At 43.0% G+C, this 25,066-nt stretch overlaps 1 protein-coding gene across 1 annotated transcript; it reads right to left on the bottom strand.

The window, feature by feature from the left end:
• Positions 1 to 9,686: 9,686 nt before the first annotated feature.
• Positions 9,687 to 17,469, bottom strand: LOC144604603 (tumor necrosis factor receptor superfamily member 6B-like). Its single transcript, XM_078419222.1, has 4 exons — positions 17,458 to 17,469; positions 13,559 to 13,952; positions 11,864 to 12,058; positions 9,687 to 9,964 (listed from the first exon to the last, which is right to left on the bottom strand). The coding sequence occupies exons 1-4, from the start codon at positions 17,467 to 17,469 to the stop codon at positions 9,687 to 9,689; spliced, it is 879 nt and encodes a 292-aa protein (XP_078275348.1).
• Positions 17,470 to 25,066: the final 7,597 nt, after the last annotated feature.

Raw genomic sequence — 25,066 nt, 5'->3', positions numbered from 1 at the left:
TTTCAATTGCCATCATCCTGTGTGTGGACACCTGTAAGAACATTAGCGACAGAGGCTGGTGGCACATTTCGACCTTTGAGCCTGCTCACTGTGATCGCAGCTGATTCTGTGTAGCTTCCCATCTCATCACCATATTCTTCTGGCATCATTAATACATTTATCTTTGGTTTTTTCCTCAGTGCCTGAGCATGCACGGTTGAGAATTCCAAAGATTTACAACTCTGCATGGGAAAAAAAAGCATGATGATTGCGCAATGTTCAATTCAAAATTGGAACTCCACACCAAACAAGCAGCTGATGTCTGTATCTAGGAAGCCCAGGCTGCATTCAAACATTAGCGAGGAAGTGGCAAGTAATATTCATGCATCAAGGTTCAAGGCAGTGGCCATCGTCATTGTGGGAATGTTTAACCCCTGAGAATGCTGTTATCAGGCAACTGAACCATCCTACCACAACTAGAGAGCAGTCCTGAACTATCTACCTCACTGGAGACCATCGGACTACTTTTGATCAAACTTTACTGGCGTTAACTTGCACTAGGTGTTATTCATGTTATTCCCTTTATCGTGTATCTGTGCACTGGATGGCTCAATTCTAATGTATTGTCTTTCCGCTGACTGGTTAGAACGCAATAAAAGCTTTTCACTCTTCCTTCGATACATGTGACATTAAACTCAATTCAACCCCCTGGAATTTACATCCGAAGGCATCTCTGAATTGCCCTGTCATTAACATCCTGGGGGTTCACCATTGACCAGAAGCTCCACTAACCAGCGATATAAATATTATGGCTCCAGCAAGTCAGTGGATGGTATCTTGTCAGGAGTGAATCTCGCACATTAACATCTTTCCACTATCCACGAGGAACAAGTCCAGAGCTGAATCACCAGCGCGAGATGGTGTCCTCTGTAGACCAATTTTTCCTGCACATGAATTGCAGGTGGTCTAGTCTGTCTGGTAGATTGGCACAGATGTGGATCATTACCAGTCTTTCAATGCACTTCATTATGGTCAATGTTAGAGCTATACTGGGTGCTAGCCATTGAAATACGTCACTTCACTTTTCTTGGGGACTGCAATGATGGAGGTATCCTAGAAGCAAATGGGAATGGTAGACTGTTAGATACAAGAAGTAGCATTATCTGGGGAAGATTAAAGGACTTTTCTTGGTGTCTAAGACAATGAAACATCAAGCATGTCATCTGATGATTATCTCCTTGCCAGGTCATTCAATTCTCTGCAACAAGCCCTTCATTTTTAACAAGTCAAAGTCAAAGTCAATTTTATTGTCAATCCTCAGCCAGTTTACACAGACAGAAAATCGAAATACCGTTTCCCACAATCCCGAGGAACAAAGTGCATAAAACTAAGTTAAAATTAAAAAGGCACAGCAAACAACAATCAACATAAAATATAAAATATAGTCACTTCAAATGCGTTAAAAAAAAGTGTCTGGTGCTGGATGTGCGTGTGTGTGGGGTGTTAAAGTCCAGGTCCAATGGGGGCAGGGGAGAGAGGAGGAAGGGAGGGGAGAGAGTTCAGCATCCTGACAGCCTGGTGGAAAAAACTGTTCTTTAGTCGGGTGGTGCTCGACCTCAGGCTGCGAAACCTTCTCCCTGAAGGCAGGAGGGTGAAGATGCTGTTGGAGGGGTGGGAGGGGTCACCCACAATGCTCAATGCTTTGCGGGTGAGGCGGGTGGTGTAAAGGACCGGGAGTGTTGGGAGTGAGGCGCCAGTGATCCTCTCAGCAGTGTTCACTTGGCGCTGCAGGGTGTTGCGGCTGGAGGCTGTGCAGCTGCCGAACCACACAGTGATGCAGCTGCTGAGGATGCTCTCGATGGCGCCTCGGTAAAAAGTGTACATGATGGGTGTGGGCGCTCCCGCTCTCTTCAGTTTGCGGAGGAAGTAGAGGCGCTGCTGGGCTTTCTTGGCGATGGACGTGATGTTGTTGCTCCAGGAGAGATCCTTGGTGATGTTCACCCCCAGGAATTTGGTGCTGCTGACCTGCTCCACAGCAGCACCATTGATGGTCAGTGGGTGGGGGTGTTGGGTGTGCGTTCTCCTGAAGTCGACAACAATCTCCTTTGTTTTCTCCACATTCAGGAAGAGATTGTTGTCTGTGTACCACGCGGCCAGCTGGTCCACCTCCTTCCTGTAGTGGGTCTCGTCGTTGTTGCTGATGAGACCCACCACTGTTGTGTCATCCACAAACTTGACGAAGTGGTTGGAGCTGTAGGTGGGTGTGCAGTCGTGGGTCAGCAAGGTGAAGAGCAGGGGGCTTAGCACACATCCTTGTGGGGCACCCGTACTCAGCGTGATGGTGTCCGATGTGTTGCTGCCGACCCGTACAGACTGGGGTCTGGCAGTGAGGAAGTCCAGCAGCCAGTTGCAGAGAAGGGGGCTGAGGCCCAGATTTGTTAGTTTACAAACCAGCTGCTGGGGGATGATGGTGTTGAATGCTGAGCTAAAGTCTATGAACAGCATCCTAACATATGAGTTTTTAGTGTCCAAGTGGGTGAGGGCTGGGTGTAGAGCAGAGGAGATGGCATCCTCAGTGGACCGCTTAGCTCGATATGCAAACTGAAACGGGTCCAGGGAGGGGGGGAGGTTGGATCTGATCTGCTTCATGACCAGCCTCTCGAAGCACTTCATGATGGTTGAAGTCAGCGCTACAGGGCGATAGTCGTTGAAGCAGGATGGAGAAGACTTCTTGGGCACAGGTATGATGGTGGTTTCTTTGAAGCACAAGGGAACAACAGCCTGGCTCAGGGAGATGTTGAAGATGTCTGTGAGGACATCTGTGAGCTCAGCTGCGCAGTCTTTTAGCACACGACCAGGAATGTTGTCAGGTCCAGAAGCTTTCCGGGTGTTAATCCTTAACAGTGTGCTCCTCACACTGCCTGGAGACAGACAAATAGCCTGGTCGTTGGGGGGGGAGTTGTTTTCTGCGCAGGTGTGTTGCTCTGTGCTTCAAAGCGTGCGAAGAAGCCGTTGAGGTCGTTCAGGAGAGAGGTGTCACTGTCACAGGTCTGTGGTAAGGGTTTGTAGTCCGTGATAGTCCTAATACCCTTCCACAGGCTCCGTGTGTCTCTGCTGTCACTGAAGTGGGCTGTGATGCGCCGGGTGTAGTGTTGTTTGGCTTTCCTGATGCCACTGGAAAGGTTGGCCCTGGCTGCTCTGAGACCAGAATATGTGCATTTCTTGGCAAAAAGTTTTGTTTCAAAAGCACAAGACAACAAATAGTAGAAGCACAAGATGATCTGAATAGTAGGTCGCTGTATATCTACTGTAATGAAAACCCTATAGTAACTCTGGTCAATGAAAACACATTCTCTCATGTTTAGTTTAGTTTATAGAGATACAGCGCGGAAACAGGCCCTTCGGCCCACCGAATCCGCACCGACCAGTGATCCCTGCACACAAACACCATCCGACACACGGGGGACAATTTACAAATTTACCAAGCCAATTAGCCTACAAACCTGTACGTCTTTGGAATGTGGGAAGAAACCAGAGCTCCCAGAGAAAACTTACGCCGGTCACGGGGAGAGCGTACAAACTCTGTACAGACAGCACCTGGATCTCTGGCGCTGTAAGTCAGCATCTCCTTCGCTACGCCACTGTGCCGCCCTGTCAATCCTTTTATCTATTTTTAACATAGGCTCATCTATTAAAACCATAATCCTGGTGAATCAAACTATATATTTGGAACCAGAAATATTATCTAACTTCGATGTGAAGCAAAACATTCATGTGTACGGCTGTAGTGTATCTGAATTTGCTAAATGTATATTTAAAAATATAAAGAATGTCTAGGAGAGTGTATTTTCCAGATCTATCTTAAATGCAATTCCCTTGGAAGAAGTCCAAATTATTCATATCTGAAAATGCTGCAACTCAGGATAGAATTGCACTGCAAACAACTTAAAATGACTTTAGATACCAGGAAGCGCAGATGCTGGTTTTAAAAAAAAGACCCAAAGTGCTGGAGTAACTCAGCGAGTCAGGCAGCATCTCTGGAGGACATAGATGTTTTGGGTTGGGACCCTTCCGTCCGACAACTTCAGTGGATCTCAAATTGCTGGAACAATGCAAAATCTTCAAGATTCAACTCCCAGTAATGTGGGGATGGATAGTCGGAAGGATCCAATTCATGATAAATAATTAGCGGGACAGTCGAGGACCAGAGGCCAAAGCCATCACCTCAGAATAAAAGGATGTACCTTTAGAAAGGAGATGAGGATCATGAATCTGTGGAATTTATAGCCACAGAAGGCTGTGGAGCCCAAGTCAGTGGATATTTTTAAGGTGGAGTTTGATAGATTTGTGATTAGTACGGGTTTCTGGGGTTATGGGGAGAAGGCAGGAGAATGGGGTTGAGTGGGAGAGATAGATCAGTCACGATTGAATTGTGAAGTAGGCTTGATGGCTGAATGGCTTAATTCTGCTCCAACAACTTATGAACATCAATGGTTTCCAAGGCAGTATAATCAAGGACGAGTCGCACCCTGGCCACTCCCTCCGATCCCCTCTCCCATCAGGCAAAAGTTATATAAGTGTGAAAACACACACCTCCAGATTCAGGGACAGTTCCCTCCCAGCTGTTATTAGGCAACTGAACCATCCTACCACAACCAGAAAGCAGCGCTGAACTACTATCCACCTCGTTGATGACCCTCGGACTATCCTTGATCGGACTTTGTTGGCATTACCTTGCACTAAATCTTATTCCGTTATCATGTATCTACAGTATACACTGTAAATGGATTGATTGTAATCATGTACAATCTTTCTGCTGACTGGATAGCACGCAACAAAAGTTTTTCACTGTACCTCGGTACGTGACAATGAACTAAACTGAAGTATACAAATCGCTGGATTTCTCAGCTAGTTTGAATTTAATCTGAACCCGCTTCAGTTGAAGAAAACAAGTCTAGACACAGAAAGTAGCATAATTTGGAATTGCTTTAAAGGTTTATTGAAATTAAATTAAAACATCCTTAAAACATTGGTTCGATTGAAACATAATCCACAAGAAATAACAGCATGGAATGTTCCCAAAACTTATTTGAAATTAGCGACTGTTGATAGTTCCTTTGTAACCTCAGACTTCATTAACACTTAGTTGTAACAACGTCTTCTTCCATTAATTTGTCATGGAGTATCACTCGTTCAAAGCCATCACTGGAAGAAGCTTGTTCCTGGTGATGAATAGGCTATCAGTCCAGTCCAGGTTGCACTCAAGTTGCCCCGAAACATCTTTATGATAGTACAATCAGAGAAACATAGAAAATAGGTGCAGGAGTAGGCCATTCGGCCCTTCGAGCCTGCACCGCCATTCAATATGATCATGGCTGATCATCCAGTTCAGTAACCTGTACCTGCCTTCTCTCTGTACCCCCTGATCCCTTTAGCCACAAGGGCCACATCTAACTCCCTCTTAAATATAGCCAATGAACTGGCCTCAACTACCTTCTGTGGCAGAGAATTCCACAGACTCACCACTCTCTGTGTGAAGAAATGTTTTCTCATCTCGGTCCTAAAAGACTTCCCCCTTATCCTTAAGCTGTGACCCCTGGTTCTGGACTTCCCCAACATCGGGAACAATCTTCCCGCATCTAGCCTCTCCAACCCCTTAAGAATTTTATATGTTTCAATAAGATCCCCCCTCAGTCTTCTAAATTCCAGCGAGTATAAGCCTAGTCTATCCAGTCTTTCTTCATATGAAAGTCCTGCCATTCCAGGGATCAATCTGGTGAACCTTCTCTGTACTCCCTCTAAGGCTAGAATGTATTTCCTCAGATTAGGAGACCAAAACTGTACACAATACTCCAGGTGCGGTCTCACCAAGGCCCTGTACAACTGCAGCAGAACCTCCCTGCTCCTATACTCAAATCCTCTTGCTATGAATGCTAACATACCATTCGCTTTCTTCACTGTCTGCTGCACCTGCATGCCTACTTTCAATGACTGGTGCACCATGACACCCAGGTCACGTTGCATCTCCCCTTTTCCTAATTGGCCACCATTCAGGTAATACTCTGCTTTCCTGTTCTTGCCACCAAAGTGGATAACCACATTTATCCACATTATATTGCATCTGCCATGCATTTGCCCACTCTCCTAATCTATCCAAGTCACTCTGCAGCCTCCTAGCATCCTCCTCACAGCTAACACTGCCACCCAGCTTTGTGTCATCCGCAAACTTAGAGATGTTGCATTCAATTCCCTCGTCCAAATCATTAATATATATTGTAAATAACAGGTCCCAGCACTGAGCCTTGCGGTACCCCACTACTCACTGCTTGCCATTCCGAAAAGGACCCGTTTATTCCTACTCTTTGCTTCCTGTCCACCAACCAATTCTCTATCCACCTCAACACTGAACCCCCAATACCGTGTACTTTAAGTTTGTACCCCAATCTCCTATGTGGGACCTTGTTGAAGGCCTTCTGAAAGTCCAGATATAACACATGGACTGGTTCTCCCTTATCCACTCTACTAGTTACATCCTCGAAAAATTCTATAAGATTCGTCAGGCATGATTTGCCTTTCATAAATCCATGCTGACTTTGTCCGATGATTTCACCACTTTCCAAATGTGATGCTATCACATCTTTAATAACTGACTCTAGCATTTTCCCCACTACCGATGTTACTTGCAACAATAAATATTTCTTGCTGATACCATCTGTGTGCAAGGAAGTTCCTATAATTCCAAGATTTGCTGGATTCAATTTGAGACTGTGTTAGTAATTTTGACAGAAACTTTGTTTTGATGGAGAAAACTCTAAATCAGTCAGCATCTTCAAAAGATCTGACCCTGGCCCTCGTTCATCTTTTGCCTTGAAAATTCTGAAGAGAGCTGTCTTACCAAAACCCTCTCCAGTGAGCAGAGAAACACCGGCCATGGGTCTCTTTATCTACAATGCATTTCACAGAATCATAGCTAGTGTCGAGAGTTCCTTCACACAGTTGGGGCACTGGATGATATGCTGGCTTAGCAACCTTGATCTAGTCTGAGTCAATGTTAATCACTGACAATACCTCACTCAAACTTCTTCCAAATAGACATGTAAAAGTGAATGATTTAGCAGTTACAACTATAGTGAATAGAAAAATAGATATCCTTTGGGAATTCTTGAAATGCACCATTATAACATATCTAGAAATATAAATATAGATAACTTAGCAGCAGGTTTCACAATTTTGCATCCATTATTTCATTGTTTAAGTCATAATTTATCTCACATCTCATTTTTTATACAGATAATATAAAGTATATGTGATTCTTCATAGAATGCTACAACAATATAGAATGGACAGAGGCTTTTCACCATTAAATGGGCTCCTGGGTCTTTGGTGGAGGCAACTTATGATAACACCGATGAACCCAAGTGTTTTTACAGCCCAGCTTCTTTTTGTTAATTGTTTCGAAACAAGGAACTGCAGTGCTGGTTCACAAAAAAACTCAACACGAAGTGCTGGAGTAACTCAGGGAGTCAGGCAGAATCTCTGGAGAACATGGATAGGGGATGTTTGGGATTGGGATTTTAGAGTGTGCAAACCTTCGTCCCATCGAGTCCATGCCAATCATCAATCACACGACTACAAGTTCTATGTTACCCCACTTCTGCATCCCACACACTCGAGGAAATTTACAAAAAACAATCAACCTGCAAGTTTTGAAATGCGGGAGGAAATTGAAGCACCTGGTGAAAACCCACGTGGTCACAGGGAAAACGTACAAACTCTGCACACAGACAGCACCCGAGGTCAGGATCGAACCTGGGTCGCTAGCGCTGTGAAGCAACAGCTCTGCTACTGTGATACAAGAGGTGTCTTGACCTGAAAGCGCACCTATCCATGTCTTGCAGAGACGCTATCTGACCTGTTGAGTTACTCCAGCACGGTGCTTTTTTTTCATTTAATTATTTGATGGTCCTATTCTCATAGTCGTAATTTCTTTCTGAAAATTTATGGAATTCTATTTTTGAACATTTCTGTGGAATCTTCTTCCATAAACCTCTCCAATCACAGCAAATCAGAAGGTAAAACTGTTCCTCATTTTGCAAATGTCTTTTGTCCTTCATCTCAAATACTTCAGCTGCCACCAAGAATGGAGAATGCGTCATCATTCATTGTTATCTATATACTAAAACTCTCGTTTGTTTGTTTGTTTGTTCCTGAACTACAGCCAGAACGGTAAGCAATAGCGCGACAATTTTAGGCCCACCTCACTCACCGTCGTCCCTTTGGTGCTAATTGAAGAAGTTTCATTGAAATCGGTGTTATATTATTAAAGTTATTCACATTTTAATGTTTAAATCTATCTCCTAGGGAGGGAGGGGGAGGGAAGATAAGGGGAGTTGAGGGGAATGGAGTGAGGGGGAGGGGAGGAGAAGGGAGGAGGAGGGAGGAGGAGGGAGGAGGGAGAGGGGGAGAGAGGGTGCTGCACCAATGCAGGAGAGGTTTGGGCCCAATGGGTCCACTTCGTCTAGTTATATTGTAAAACTGTTCCATCTTTTGAAATCTGTATGTCCAAAGTTAAATATAGAAATAGAATACTTTTTGCCAGTGTTGTGCTTTACAGTGTTATGCAAACAGATTAAGTTTTATTCGAATTGGCAAGTTTAAACACATATCTAATTTTTTCTTTACTATTGTTCTGTACAAATCATGTGGATATTAATCTCAGTGAATGATGGTAGTCTAATATTGTAGTATGCAAAACCATAACAACCCCTGAATGTTCTCAAATTTTATTTTATATCCATAAAATATTAAAAGTCTTTATCCACATTAATATAGCTTTAAATGTTCTTTGTATGACATTCCTTTTTTCAACTTAATCATTTCTCCCACGTGTGATAATTTCACTTTTAGCCGAATTTTAATTGAATACAAACTGGTTAGTTGCTGTTTGCTCTCTGTGGAAATGTTTCAATGTCATTCTGAGCCTGTATAACATCATAACTGTTTTCAGACACTAGTGAACCCATGGCAGAAGGGTAATAGATAGGGAGAATGCACAGTCTTTTACCCAGGGTAAGAGAATCAAGAACCAGAGAACAAAGGTTTAAGTTGAGAGGGGAAAGATTCAATAGGAACCTTAGGGGCAACCTTTCCACTCAGAGGGTGGTGTGTGTACGGAACAAGCTGCTAAAGAAGGTAATTGAGGCAGATAAAATAAACGCATTTAAAAGACATTTGGACAGATAGAACTGGTTTAGATAGATATGGGCCAAATGCAGCTTAAATGGGGCATCTTAGTCAGCATGGGCAAGTTAGGGCTAAGGCCATGCTGCAGTGCTGTTTGACTATGACACTCTATCCACGACCATGAATCTATGATTGGAGCTCTCTGACTGTATGAGAGGTTTCAGCAGAAGACAGGCTGAAATAGCAGTATTTGTCTCTTGATTCTTGACTCTCTTGCTACTCTACAAACCCCGCCACCGGTTTAAGCCACTACACAGACTTGCAGGATTGACAGCAAAAGTAGGAAACCAAGTTTGTTTTGCCTTTCTCTCCCTTGCATCCAACAATGGGCAATAAACAAACTGGAACCTGGAATAAAATAAAAACCCTCTTTCGACGTACAATTTACCAATACCTTGTCCTTAAACACAATGCTTTTGGGAACCATTCAGGGCGAATGACTAAACATGACTTTGACTGACACCTCACCAAAAACGACTTTGAACCTTTGCTATGACATCATTCAAGTCTGCTCTTTCAAGTACTGAGATCATCAACTGTGGAACAGGCTGCCCGTTGACAGTTTCTCTCCATTTTATCAGAAGAGGATATAACATGGTATACATCATATTCGTGTTCAAATCTAACATTTCCCCAAGTAATCTCTCAACGTTTTCAGTATTAAGAGAACGAAGAAACATTTCGAGTTTTTGTTTTGCGATCTTCTGATAGGCCACAAACTGAATAAGTGCGTCATCACACGCTGTTGAAAGAGAGAAAGAACTCAAGTTAGTTGTGTTGGTTTATAGCCGTTGATCTATTTCCAGTCACATTAAATGTCATGCTTTGCTTTTCCATTAATCCCCCAAAAAAGAAAACTTAATAAAATCTTAATTGAACCATAAACTCCAGACACATTAGAGAGGTAATATAATCTAATAATGTACTACATAGATTAGTTGCAATAATTCCCGTGTTGAGTGTATGAAGTTAGTGTAACTTGGCATCATGTTCAGCACAGCCATTATCATCAGGTCATAAGTGATAGGAGCAGAATTAGACCAATCGGCCCATCAAGTCGACTTGCCATTCAATCATGTCTGATCTGTCTCGTCCCACCTGGCCCCATTATCCTGCTCTCTCCCCATAACCTCTGACACCCGTACTGATCAAGAATCTACCTATCTCTGCCTCAGAAATATCAATTGACTTGACATCCACAGCCTTCTGTGGCAAATAATACCACAGATTCACCACCCGCTGACTAAAGAAATTCCTCTTCATCTCCTTCGTAAAAGAATGTCCTTTATTTCAGAGGCTATGAGCGCTAGTCCTGGACTCGCTCACCAGTGGAAACATCCTCTCCACATCCACTCGATCCAAGCTTTTCACTATTCTGTACGTTTCAATGAGGTCCCCCCTCATTCTTCAAAACTCCAGCAAGTACAGGCCCTGTGCCGTCAAACGCTCATCGAATGTTAACCCACTCATGCCTGGGACTCATCCCATTCATTCAATTTACAGAAGCCAATTAACCTACAAACTGGTTTCCTCCCACTTTGGAAAGTGGGAGGAAACTAGAGCGCTTGGAGCAATCCCACGTGATCACAGGGAGAACGTACTGCCTCCGTGATCAGGATGGAACACGTGTCTCTGGCGCTGTAAGGCAGCAACTCATGTGAACACATGTAAGGGTTAAAACTGTGGAAACCATTTTGTGCTAACTATGGCAGACATTTTAAGCTGAATATGCTCCCGTGGGAAGTTGGCCTTCACGGTACCAAACACCTGCAGATAAGAAGTTGTTTCTCAGAGTTTAGAAGTTGTTTCTCATGGTTTATTGAGGACAGGACATTCCAATGTTCTGAACTAGATGCTATGGTGTTCCCCTTATCGCACAACGGTGCCTCTCTAATCATCTTAGCTATGCAACTCCTCTTTACCTCTTTACTCCCGTTTGACTCCCTAACACAATGAAAGGAACTATACTATGGGAACTCTACTATGTTATTGTTAGGACAGGCTGATGTCATTTAACTATGGAAAATTACTGAACTGTGGAAAATTACTGGATGTGCTTTTGTACTGCTTTGGGCTGTATAAATATTGCCTGTATTTGGAGTATTCTTTGAGAGGACGGGAGCAGGTGCTTGAGTGAACAACAGTACACTCAGGTCTCCGTGTCTTCTCCCACCTTGGTGCAAAAGTAAAAAGGTTTTGTTAGCTGAGTCTTGTGTTCTTTGAATCATTTCAAAGATAAGTCTAGGCGACTATCTCACACTTGAGAATAATAAACTAATCTGAATTAAACAACATTAAACTAAGCTAAACTAAACTGCACACAGCTCTCCAATGATATTGGTATGAATGAATGAATGAATGCTTTGTTGTCACATGTGGCAAGTCACAGTGAAATTCTTTGTTTCAAGGTATGCAAAGAGTCACCACATAAAGGGCGACAACAAAGTTACAAAGTATCCCACACCAGGTCGTACCTTTCTCCCCCCCCCCACCCTCTCACGGATGTCCCCCCCCCCCACGCCGGGTCCTCCTTTGTCCTAACTTCCCAATGATTTATTCTGGAAATATATTTCATTAAATAAATTTTAACATTTTAGGATGGTATTTTAGTTAACCAACAAAAGAAAATTACTTTACGTACCTGTGTTACTGACAGAAGTTCCAACATATTTATTGCAGGAGGTACACAGAGTGTCGTGGTAAATGTTACCTGGAACATTGACCACTAAACCATCCTGGCAGATTGTGTGTGCAGTACATGGATCCGTACTAGAGACTGTTGGAGAGAAAAAGCCACTGGGACATTCTGCACACGTTGAATTGCGAGCACGGGATCCTAGAAAACCCAAAGTCCATAGGTTCAGTTAAAATTCATGGAAAATACTACGTAGGATTTTTTTTCTTAAAAAGAGTAAAAAAGATATACAAAAGAAAACGGTGCATAAACTATTCATACATTCTCTGTACATTCAATAGCATTATACTCAGCAGTGTTTACATCCAATCTAAAGCAAAACACCGATACCACTCCTGTGGCCCCCTGATGTCTTATCCCTGCCCTTGTTGGAGGGGCGCCACCACCGGACTCTATCCCTCAATGTCCAGCAGCTGAAGGACCCGAGACTGTGGTCCTCCCCCAGAGAGTCTTGGTGTTGCTGCACCGAGCTTCAGCGCCTCCCGCAGCACGAACTCCTGCAGTCTGGATCGGGCCTGTCGGCAATATTTCCCGACAGACATCTCACTCTGCTGGGAGACCAACACGTTTTGGGCAGACCAAAGACTGTCCTTCACCAAGTTGATGGTCTTCCAGCAAGTGTGTCCCTTGAAACAGTCGGTAAATCAGAGAGTGCTCTGTTATGGAACTGTTCGGGATGAACTATGGAAATGCAGATGCTATTGAATGCAATATACATGGAATTGTGGAGTTTAACATTTTTGCCCAGAAATAATCGATTTGCCGTCTATGATGAATTTTGAAACCCCATTAATTTTCAAACAAAGTAGAATAAAAGCAAATAAAATAATGGGACACTTGTTTGAGAATTATCTCCTACATGCCAACCACTTAAAATGTCCTTTCATTAAATGAAACATTATATTAGTGGTTGAAATGGCAGCCAAATTCAGCTTTGTTACTGAGAATACATAAACGGTTACTTTGAACTAACTTTATCAGCCGAACAATTTATTTCATTCTCTGGTTCAGGATAAATTCATCAGCTACATTAACCGCACACAATCTTCCCAATTTCCCACTCATCTGGAATTAATGTGCTGCACATATTGTAGTTTAGGCACAAAATGATGGAGTAACTCAGTGGGTCAGGCAGCAAGTCTCGTACCTTTTCACACCTCAAGTTTCCCCTCTCCCCTGACTCTCACCCTGAAGAGAGGTCTTGACCCAAAACGTCACCTATTCCTTTTCTCCAGAGATGCTGCCTGACCCGCTGAATGACTCCAGCAAGTTTTTACGTCTATCTTCGGTATAAGCCAGCATCTGCAGCTCCTTTCCACACATATTGTAGTTTGGACAAGCTTTGCAGAAAGATAAACCATGGGCTCAAGGTGATGGGTGAATAGAGTAAAAATTAAGATAGACACAAAAAGCTGGAGTAACTCAGCGGGACAGGCAGCATCTCTGGAGAGAAGGAATGGGTGACGTTTCGGGTTGAGACCCTTCTTCAGACTGGTTAGGGATAAGGTAAATGAGAGATATAGACGGCGATGTGGAGAGATAAAGAACAATGAATTAAAGAAATGCAAAAAAGAGAAGGAATGGGTGGCGTTTCGGGCCGAGACCCATCTTCAAAGTTAATATTGGAAATATTAAACGTACCTGGCCTCTCCACACCATGACCATAGGTGCACTTGGCATGTCTCTGGCAGTAATGACGATTCCAGAAATAGTTAGTGTCGCACTCACACCTCCTGTCGCGTATGAAGGTGCATGGGCGGGTTTCATGCTGGTTGTCTCTGCAGGGGGTGCAGTCATGGCATTTTTCATGGCTGTTCCAGTATCTAAGGTGTTGCTCGGGCAAGCAGTGGGCGCACGATGTTTGCACGTATCTCGAGCACGGTCTTCGCACATGTGTAGTAGGCGGGCACTTCCCACATTCCAATATCAGACCAGATCTTGGATCGGTCCAATTGTAAGTGGGTCTCACAAACCGATTTGATCCATTTGGAATTGAACTTGAAACGGTTTCAATCAGTGCAAATACGACGAGACACTTTAGAGGAAATAATAACCAAAGCGTAATAATTGCTGAAACTGTCCATCATTACCATTCACAGCATGATATCTGAAATAACTTTACTCATTTTGATTGCCTTAATTTAGAAATGGTAAAACTTAAAACTGCATCATCAGACATCTAGTGTAGGAAGCAACTGCAGATGCTGGCTTTACACCAAAGATAGACACAAAATGCTGGAGTAACTCAGCGGGTCAGGCAGCATCCCTGAAGAGAAGGAATGGGTGACATTACGGGTCGAGACCCTTTTGACATCTGAGCTCTGCCCTGTAGATGCCACCCGCCGCCTATCTCATTCTGTCACACGGGTGGAATGTGTTCCAGGAGCAAATACGCTGAGCCCTAAACCTTTCACCCAACTCACTGCTGCAAAAACAAGGAACTGCAGTCGCTGGTTTAATACACAAAAGGACACATGGAGCTGGAGTCTGAATAAGGGGCCTGGACCTGAAACTTCACCTGTCCATGTTCTCCAGAGATGCTGCATGACCGGTTGAGTTACTACAGCGCTTTGTGCCCTTTCATCTACTATAGTAGCAGCATGGACCGCTCGGATCAGCAGAATGCTTGAGTACATAGAGTTGCGATGTAACACTTTACAGTGCAGGACGCAATTGCCAACATTGAACTCAAAAGATTACTGTAATAAGAAGGAACTACAGATGACCAAGATGTAGATACAACTGCAGATGCTGGTTTACACACAAGGACACAAAGGGCAATGAGAAATATAAAGATTGTTCAGGGGAGTGCATTTTCTAAATCCATTTAAAATGGAATTCCCTTGTAAGAAGTCCAAATTAGTCATAACTGCAAAAATGCTGCAACAACTCAGCAGGGAATCACTGCAAACAACTTACAACAACCTTACAATTTACAACAACTTACAACAACCAATAAGGTAATTGTGGTAGGGGATTTTAACTTTCCCAGTAAAGACTGGGAAAATCATAGCGTGACGGGAGTGCGATTCCTCAAAAGTATACAGGAGAGTTTTCTTAAGCAGTATGTGGAGGCCCCCACACTTGAGAGGGCGACGCTGGATCTAGTATTGGGAAATTGGGAGGGGCAAGTTAATGAAGTGTTTGTGGGGGAGCCTTTTGTGACCAGTGACTACAGTTCGATTAGGTTTAAGATAGTTATGGATAGGTTCGGAGAGGGTGCATGTGTTAAAATGCTCAACTGGGGTAAGGCCAGCTTTGAAGGTCTCATTCAAGTTGACTGGAGCAGGTTATTTGAGGGGAAAGGAACATCGGCCAAGTGGGATGTTTTTAAGTGTAATGAAGCAAGCTCAGGAGGTGTACGTCCCCGTTAGAGTGAATGGCAAAGTAGGCAAACGTAAGGAAGCTTGGCTGATGAGGGAAATTGAGACATTAGTCAAAAACAAGAGGATGCATGGGACAGGTATAGGCAGCCAGGATCAACTGCATCCCTGGAGGAGTTTCGGAAACTAAGGACTATACTAAAAAAATAAATTGGAGGGGCAAAAAGGGGCCAGGAGATAGCTCTGGTGGGTAGCATTAAGGACAATCCCAAAAGATTTTATAAATACAGAGGGAAAGGGTAACTCGAGAAAGAGTGGGGCCCCTCAGGAATCAAAGTGGTCACCTCTTTGTGGAACCACAGGAGATGGGCAAGGTCCTAAATGAATATTTCTCCTCTGTATTTCTCCGAGGAGAAAGACAGTAGGACGGAGGAAATTGGAGCAGTCACTGGAAGTGTATTGAGAGCAGTCAGGGTTACCATCGAAGAAGTACTGAAGGTACTGTCGTGTTTACAGGTAGACAAATCCCCAGGGCCTGATCAGATATATCCAAGGGCATTGCGGGAAACTAGAGTGGAAATTGCGGGAACCCTGGTTGAAATTTACGAGTCGTCCTTAAATACAGGAGAGGTGCCGGAAGACCGGAGGGTGGCAAATGTTGTGCCTCTTTTCAAGAACGGCTGCAGGGAAAATGTTGGGAACTGGAGGCTGATGAGCTTAACATCTGTAGTTGGTAAGTTACTGGAGAGTATTTTGAGGGATAGGTTATACAGGCATTTGGATGGGCAAGGGCTGATTAGGGTTGGTCAGCATGGTTTTGTACGATGGAGGTCGTGTCTCACAAATCTGATTGGATTTTTAAAGATGTGGCCAAAAAGGTTGATGAGGGCAGAGCTGTAGATGGACATGGACATGGACATGGACATGGACATGTAGATGTACATGGACTTCAGTAAGGCGTTCAACAAGGTTCCGCATGGTAGGCTACTCTGGAAGGTTAGATCGCATGGGATCCAAGGAGAGTTAGCTGAATGGATAGCAAATTGGCTCAGTGGAAGGAAGCAGAGGGTGATGGTGGAAGATTGCTTCTCAGACTGGTGGCCAGTGACTAGTGGTGTGCCTCGGGGTTTGGTGCTGGGCACGTTACTGTTTGTCATCTACATCAATGATTTGAATGAGAACATACAGGGCAAGATTAGCAAGTTTGCTGACAATACAAAAGTGAGTTGTTTTGCAGAGAGTGAAGATGGTTGTGAAAGATTGCAGCAAGATCTGGATCGATTGGGCAGGTGGGCAGAGGAATGGTGGATGGAATTTAATACAGAAGCCAAGTATGATGAACTATACTAATCCGTCTGAAAGGGGGCCCGACCCGAAACATCACCAATGCATGTTCTCCACAGATGCTGCCTGACTCGCCGATTTAATCCTGCACTTTGTACTTTTTTCTGTTAGCCAGCACCTGCAGTTCCTTGTCGTTTAAAGTTCTTTGCAGTGCAGTTCTATGCGAACATGAGCATATTTATTAATGTTTACATGTATATATTTATAAACGAGCATGTGTGTATTTATTCATTTTAACTTATTATATAACGAATATATATATATATATATATATATATATATATATATATAGATAGATATTCGGTGTATATAAATTGTGTGTATATAAATTTTAACTTGTTTATACATATATATATATTCGGTGTATATAAATTTTAACTTGTGTATATATATATATATATATATATATATATATATATATATATATATATATATATATATATATACACACACAAGTTAAAATTTATATACACACAATGAGTTTCGCATATGGAACTACACACACAAACATACAATAAGTTACAATTAATAAATATACTCATGTTTCATACATATAATAAGTTACAAATAATAAATATACTCATGTTTCATACATATAATAAGTTACAAATAATAAATATACTCATGTTTCATACATATAATAAGTTACAAATAATAAATATACTCATGTTTCATACATATAATAAGTTTTAAATAATAAATATACTCATGTTTCATACATATAATAAGTTACAAATAATAAATATACTCATGTTTCTTCAAAATAAAACTTTCAAAGGAAAACCTTCAGCATCATTGAAGCAACGATCTTAGCACTGGTGCACCATAGAGTTGATGTGAAGCGAAGCTGTTTGATCTTGCATGCCACCTTACCTTGAGGATCATGCTTGCTCGCTGTGGACGCGCTCAGTTGTTGAGGGTCGAAGTTGCACGGGCTGGTTTTATCAGCTGAATGACGCGCGGTGGGTGAGTCACTGCTCCACCGGCTTTCTTTACGAAGGAGGAAAATCTAACTCCCCCGTCGAATGATGTCTTTTTGGGAAATGTCTGGTGATTTCTTCGGTGTACCAGAAACGACGGAGTACGTTTAGTTTAACAAAGAAAGTAAAACGCGTGTTCAATGAACAGAGGGGACTGCTTCCAACTCAACGACAATAATGCAGGTGACTTTTTGTTTTACATTGCAAGCTCGACCCAAATTTGCAGATAATGGAATTGATACTGAAAGCATCAAAGTGATGGCGTTTACAATGGTCAAGGTTCATCCAAACTCCAGTGAGAAAGTAAAGTAAGGGATGATTGATGGTCGCATGGATACTTTCAGTGGTTATGACATGTTTGTGGGACATGGACGATGGATAACGTTGCGGCGGCCAAGGGGCTGCACAAATCCAGATGTTCACAGAAAATAAACTGTAAATGACGATGGCAGCCGTGCGGTAACAGTGGGGGGGAAATGTGGTTGTGATCAACGTCCAACTCGGAGCGTGGCAAATTGCAGAATTGAAAGCTGAGATAAGGTACTCCCAAACTTCATAAGGGATTGGACGGGATAGATGCAGGAAAAATGTCCTCGATGTTTTAGTTTTAGAGATACAGCGCGGACCTTTCGGTCCACCGGGGACCAGCGATCCCCGCACACTAATACTATCCTACACCCGCTGGGGACGACGTTCACAATGATACCAAGCCAATTAACCTGCACACCTGCACGTCTTTGGAGTGTGGGGGGGGGGACCGAAGATCTCGGAGAAAACCCCACGCAGGTGTGCAGGTTAGTTTGAGGGCAAAGGGATATATGGAAAGTGGGATGCTTTTAAAAGTGTTATATCACCAGCGCTCTGAGCAGCACTTGATTGAGAATGATCAGCCATGATCACATTGGCTCGAAGGGCCGAATGGCCTACTCCTGTACTTATTGTCTATTGTCAAACAATAGCGTGCAGGGGACACAGGTAGGAGAAAGGAAGCCTGGATGACGAGAGAAATTAAAAGACTCTGGTCTGGAGAAATGGAGTCTAATAATCCAAAAAAATCATTATTAGCCAGAAAAGAACAGGAAAATAAAAACGGGTCGGCGCGGACTCGGTGGGCCGAAGGGCCTGTATCCGTGCTGTATCTCAAACCAATATCGAAACAAAACTATATGTCTGCAATTATCAGATTGCAATTATACCTTATACTTCATACACTTTATCCATTTTAAAGCAAGTGCTTACATGCATTAAAATAAGACAGGCATGCCAAGTCAGGTGAAGTGTCGCAGCTGAAACACGTGGGGGTTATCAGCACGGGGGTCTCTACTCCTCCATACTATGGCTCTGACCCAAGCTTTACCCCTTGTTAAAACCTGTCAGGGCCTTCAAAGCCCAGTGTCTTTAGCTCCACGTCGTAATAGTGGGCAAGAGAAACTCAGTAACATTCTGCACTCTCCCAGGCTCCTGTAGTCTTTCTAAAGTTGAGAATCCCAAGATCAACTCGAACTGCTGTCTCACCAATGAATTAATTTACCAATTGACCGTTGCTCAGTTTTGTACTTTGAAATTATATTTATAAAACCCAGAGATCCATTTCTTACCCCACAAAAAAAAATGCTTTAAGGACTAGTTTAGTTTATTGTCATGTGTACTGAGGTACAGTGAAAAGCTTTTTGTTGCGTGCTATCCAGTCAGCGGAAAGACTATACATGATTACAGTCAAGCCTTCCACAGTGCACAGATACCAGGATAAAGGGTATCCTTCATGTCCTTTCATCTCACTGTATTTATTATTTTATATAAAGAAAAATTCAGTGTCATTTATCATACTGGAACAATTCAGGGCACGAGAGTTGGTACAAAACACTTCATATGATAGTATTTATTATTCACAGACGCTGTGACACAGACACAAAAATAAGCTAGAAATTACAGTTCACCATTTTGACACTTTTAAAAACATACGAGACAAAGTGGACCCATTGGGCCCAAACCTCTCCTGCATTGGTGCAACACCCTCTCCTCCTATATAACACCGATTTCAATGAAACTTCTTCCATTAGCACCAAAGGGATGACGGTGAGTAAGGTGGGCCTAAAATTGTTGCGCTATCATGTACCATTTTGGCTGTAGTTCAGGAACAAACAAACAAACAAATGAGAGTTTTAATATATCGATTTATGCTCAAATAAACCACAGTTTTCTTGATATTCATTGTACTATCCAATCATTCAAGAACGTCCATCAGAACTCTGTGATTCATCTCTCTCAAACAAAATTTGCCTCAAGTATCTTCTCGTGGTGGTTACGTTGCATTTTAGACACATCTTATTTCCTGGAGGGATGACAGTACAGTGGAAGTTTAAAGCATGCGGTATTTCAATATATACTTTGGACAGCTGAGAGAACAATCATCGCCATTCAACCACTCAATTTAATTTGGTTCACAGTGTAGAATAATCACAATAATTATAATCAAAGACATGTCAGTCAGGAGTAGCATTAACGTGTTTTTCAGTTTTTAGAAATACTTAAAACAGTTCACTCAATATTCCCTTTTCTCTTTCCTACTTATCCTACCTTTGATTTTCTAAGGACAAAATACTACAATGTTGATTGAACTCCACCGGGTGGCGTCAGCAATGGCTGCCTCGCCAACAGTCTGCCTGTCCTTTCCTTCTTTGTGTTTTAGCAGTATCTGTTAAATGTATGTTTTTAGTGTTGTTTAGCTTCTTTTATGTGGGGGGGGGGGGGGGTGGGGGTTGGGGGAAACTTTTTCTAATCTCTTACCTTGACAGTGATGTGATTTTTTCTTTTCCGTATCGTATCTCCATCCGCACTGCGGCCTAACATTGAGGAGTTGGCGGTCTTTGCTGGAGACCGACTTTTGACTGTTCCACCGCGGGGAGCCAACAGGACTTTAACATCGCGGAGCCAGCGATCCATTTGCCAGGGATCGACCTCGGAGCTCCAACCTGGGTGCTTGCGGACTTAACATCACGGAGCTCACGGTCTCTAGTCAGAGATCGACTTCGGGAACTCCAAGCCGCAGCAGCTTCGACCGCCCCGACACGGGAACTTTGATCGCCCCGACGCGGGAGCTTTGATCGCCCCAACGCAGAAGCTTCAACCGCCCTGACAGATGGTTCAACTGCCCCGACCGCGGGAGAATAAAGAGCAAGAAGCTTGGACACTTTGCCTTCCATCACAGTGGGGAATGTGGGGAATCTGCTGTGGGGGATGTTTATATTAACTTTAAAGTCAGGCAAGTGATGGGAGGATACGGTGGGGGGAGGGGGGGAGGGATTATTTGATAGGCACGTGGCTGGTCAAAGGCCAGAGATGAATAGACAAAAGGAGTGAGATAAGGATTGAAGACTTGTAAAGCCAGAGGAGGTATCACAAAATGCTGGAGTAACTCAGCGGGTCAGGCAGCATCTCAGGAGAGAAGGAATAGATTACTTTTCGGGTCAAGACCCTTCTTCAGACTGTAAAGCCAGAGAAAGAAATATAGTGGATAAGGTGAGGGGGAAAATGAGGTTAATGGGGGGAAATGGGGAGAAACGCATCCAGCTGGAGCACAGGAAAGAGAGGGGGGTGATGCCTAAATTTGGAGAATTGAAAGTTTATACCGTTCGGTTATAAACTACCAAGGCAGAATAAGAGATGCTCTTCCTCCAGTTTGCACGTGGCCTCACTCAGGCAATGGGGGAGGCCTGGGACAACAAAGGTCAGTATGGGAACGGGAACGCAAATTAAAATGATCAGCATCGGGGGGATCCAGTCGGAATTGTAGACAGACTGGAGAGTTTTAAGACATAGAAAACTCAGAGTGCAGGAGTAGCTTGGCAGGTCAGGCATCAACTCAGGAGAACACTGATGGGCAATGTTTCTGGTGGGGACCCTTCTTCAGACAGATTATGGGGTGGGGCGTGGGAGAAATCTGCAAGAGAGGAGGGGCAGGACAAAGCCTGCAGGTATTAGGCTGACGCAGATGAGGGGGGGTTATTTGTTTGGCAGATGGTTGCACACCCCAGAGATGAAAAGACACAAGGTGTGATACAAAAGGATGGAAGAGTTGCAAATTGTGAAGCTGGAGGAAAGAATGTAGGTGGAAGGAGAGGAGTAGATGCAAGTCCAGGCGGGGCACAGAGAAGAGGTGGGTTATATGGCGGGAGGGTTATATAGTTACTTAAAATTGGAGAATTCAACTTTCAAATGAAGTTTTAAGGCAGATTCATGTTGTTCTAACAAATTGGGAAAATGTTTCCAACAAAATTTTCATACATTGGTACCTGCTCAGTAGGAACAACTCTAGGAAGTATTGTGCTTCCTTAAATTAACTAGTGACTCAATGGTAATGTTGAATGAACAGGTGACTAATGTTTTTGGTGTATAAAACATATATTCAAATTATACAAATGTATTGCACAGTTATAAGTCAGCCTAACATTGGGACTGAAATACGGCTCCAAAAAGGCAGAATAAACTCAATAAAACATCGAATATGTGTGTATCTTGGTAGAGAATACATAAAAGGGAAGAGCACAGTTGGTTTTTAAAATCTAATCTTAAGCAGATTTTTAAATTGATTTCGTAAACAAGAAACCCTTGCATCTTACCACATTGAACTGATAGTCTTGGTCACTTCAAACCAATCCACAGTCTGAAAATGCTGTAGCTTAATCTTTATGTATAGATAAATGCAACTGACATCATTTTATTCAAGTGCCCAGTACTTAAATTGCCAGATATGCACAAGCTTTACTTCTCAATTCAAAGTAATGTAAATAGACTCAACGGGACAGGCAGCATCTCTGGATAGAAGGAATGGGTGATGTTTCGGGTCGAGACCCTTCATCAGATTACATCAGGGGGGAGGGAGATGTAAGGAAGTGTAAGGTGTGAACACGAGACAAAGGGGATGGAGATCAAGGGAAATGTAGAACATATCATTGTTAGCTAGGAGAAGGTAACAACAAACCAAACAGATACAGTGCCCTCCATAATGTTTGGGACAAAGAGCCATAATTTATTTATTTGCCTTTGTACTGCACAATTTGAGATTTGTAATAGACAAAATCACATGTGGTTAAAGTGCACATTGTCAGATTTTATTAATGGGTATTTTTATACATTTTGGTTTCACCATGTAGAAATTACAGCTGTGTTTATACATAGTCCCCCCCATTTCAGGGCACCATAATGTTGGGGACACATGGCTTCACAGGTCTTTGTAATTGCTCAGGTGTGTTTAATTGCCTCTTTAATGCAGGTACAAGAGAGCTCTCAGCGCCTAGTCTATCCTCCAATCTTTCCATCACTTTGGAAACTTTTATTGCTGTTGATCAACATGAGGACCAAAGTTGTGCCAATGAACGTCAAAGAAGACATTATGAAACTGAGAAACAAGAATAAAACTGTTAGAGACATCAGCCAAACCTCAGGCTTACCAAAATCAACTGTTTGGAACATGATTAAGAAGAAACAGAGCACTGGTGAGAAAGAGAGCACTTGGCCAATTGCAAAGGGACTGGCAGGCCAAGGAAGACCTCCACAGCTGATGAAAGAATAATTCTCTCTATAATAAAGAAAAATCCCCAAACATCTGTCCAACAGATCAGAAACACTCTTCAGGAGTCAGGAGTGGGTTAGTCAATGTCCACTGTCCGCAGAAGACTTCATGAACAAAAATACAGAGGCTACACTGCAAGAGGCTACACTGGTTAGCTGCAAAAATAGGATGGCCAGGTTACAGTTTGCCAAGAAGTTCTTAAAAGAGCAACCACAGTTCTGGAAAAAGGTCTTGTGGACAGGTGAGATGAAGATTAACATATCAGAATGATGGCAACAGCAAAGTATGGAGGAGGGAAGGAAATGCCCAAGATCCAAAGCATACTTCCTTATCTGTGAAACATGGTGGTGGGGGTGTTATGGCCTGGGCATGTATGGCTGCTGAAGGTACTGGCTCACTTATCTTCATTGATGATACAACTACTGATGGTAGTACCATAATGAATTCTGAAGTGTATAGACACATCCTATCTGCTCAAGTTCAAACAAATGCCTCACAAATCGCCGGTGGTTCATTCTACAGCAAGACAATGATCCCTAACATACTGCGAAAGCAACAAAGGAGTTTTTCAAAACCAAAAAATGGTCAATTCTTGAGTGGCCAAGTCAATCACCCGATCTGAACCCAATTGAGCATGCCTTTTATATGCTGAAGAGAAAACAGAAGGGGACTAGCCCCCAAAACAAGCATAAGCTAAAGATGTCTGCAATACAGGCCTGGCAGAGCATCACCAGAGAAGACACCCAGCAACTGGTGATGTCCATGAATCGCAGACTTCAAGCAGTCATTGCATGCAAAGGATGTGCAACAAAATACTAAACATAACTACTTTCATTTACATGACATTGCTGTGTCCCAAACATTATGGTGCCCTGAAATTGGGGGGGGGGGGGGGGGGGGGGACTATATATAAACACTGCTGTAATTTCTACATGGTGAAACGAAAATGTGTAAAAATGGCCTTTATGAAAATCGGACAATGTGTACTTTAACCACATGTGATTTTTCCTATTACAAATCTCAAATTGTGGAGTACAGAGGCAAATAAGTAAATGATGGCCCAAACATTATGGAGGGCACTGTAAAATGTAAACGAGGACCATCAGACTAGTCGGAGAACTGGGAAGGGGGGAGAGGATGGAGAGAGGGAAGGCAATCATCTTTGAAATTATCGTACTACAACCATTTCAGGTAAATTGCATAAAGTCTTACTCATCACTGTGTGCTTGCTGACTCACGTTGACTCTTTAATAAATAGACGATACTAAAATTAACTTTCCCAATTTCATTTCTAACCCTGTAATTATTGTTACCCTATGGCACAATTAAATTAAGATCACATCTATGAACGCAAGTAATGGTATTGGTTCCCACAACGCCTTTAAAGTGGTAAGTTCATCTTGTGAAGGGTATCAGTGACCAGAGAGCAGTGTTGGGATGTCCTGAGAAAGTGAACGTTAATAAAGGATTCAAGTCCTCAAATTCTTTTCAAACTTCCCTCTCCCTTCTCTTTTCAAAACATATCAGGAAATTCATTTCAACTCTCAGATTCATTAAGAATAAACCATCAGATGAGCTGGTGGATGCAAAAACACCGGGATAGTTTCAGAATGAAGAGATGCCTACTTAGTGGCGCTGCGGTAGAGTTGCTGCCTTACAGCGAATGCAGCGCCGGAGTCCCGGGTTCGATCCCGACTGCGGGTCTGTCTGTACGGAGTTTGTACGTTCTTCCCGTGAACTGCGTGGGTTTTCTCCAAGATCTTCGGTTTCCTCCCACACTCCAAAGACGTACAGGTTTGTAGGTTAATTGGCTTGGTAAATGTAAATATTGGTCCAAGTGGGTATAGGATGGTGTTAATGTGCGGGGATCGCTGAGCGGCGCGGACCCGGTGGGTTGAAATGGCCTGTTTCTGCGCTATATCTCTCTCTC

The sequence above is a fragment of the Rhinoraja longicauda genome, chromosome 22, assembly GCF_053455715.1.
Source record: "Rhinoraja longicauda isolate Sanriku21f chromosome 22, sRhiLon1.1, whole genome shotgun sequence".
In the NCBI taxonomy this organism is placed as follows: Eukaryota; Metazoa; Chordata; class Chondrichthyes; order Rajiformes; family Arhynchobatidae; genus Rhinoraja; species Rhinoraja longicauda.
This window is presented reverse-complemented; position numbering and strand designations above follow the sequence as displayed.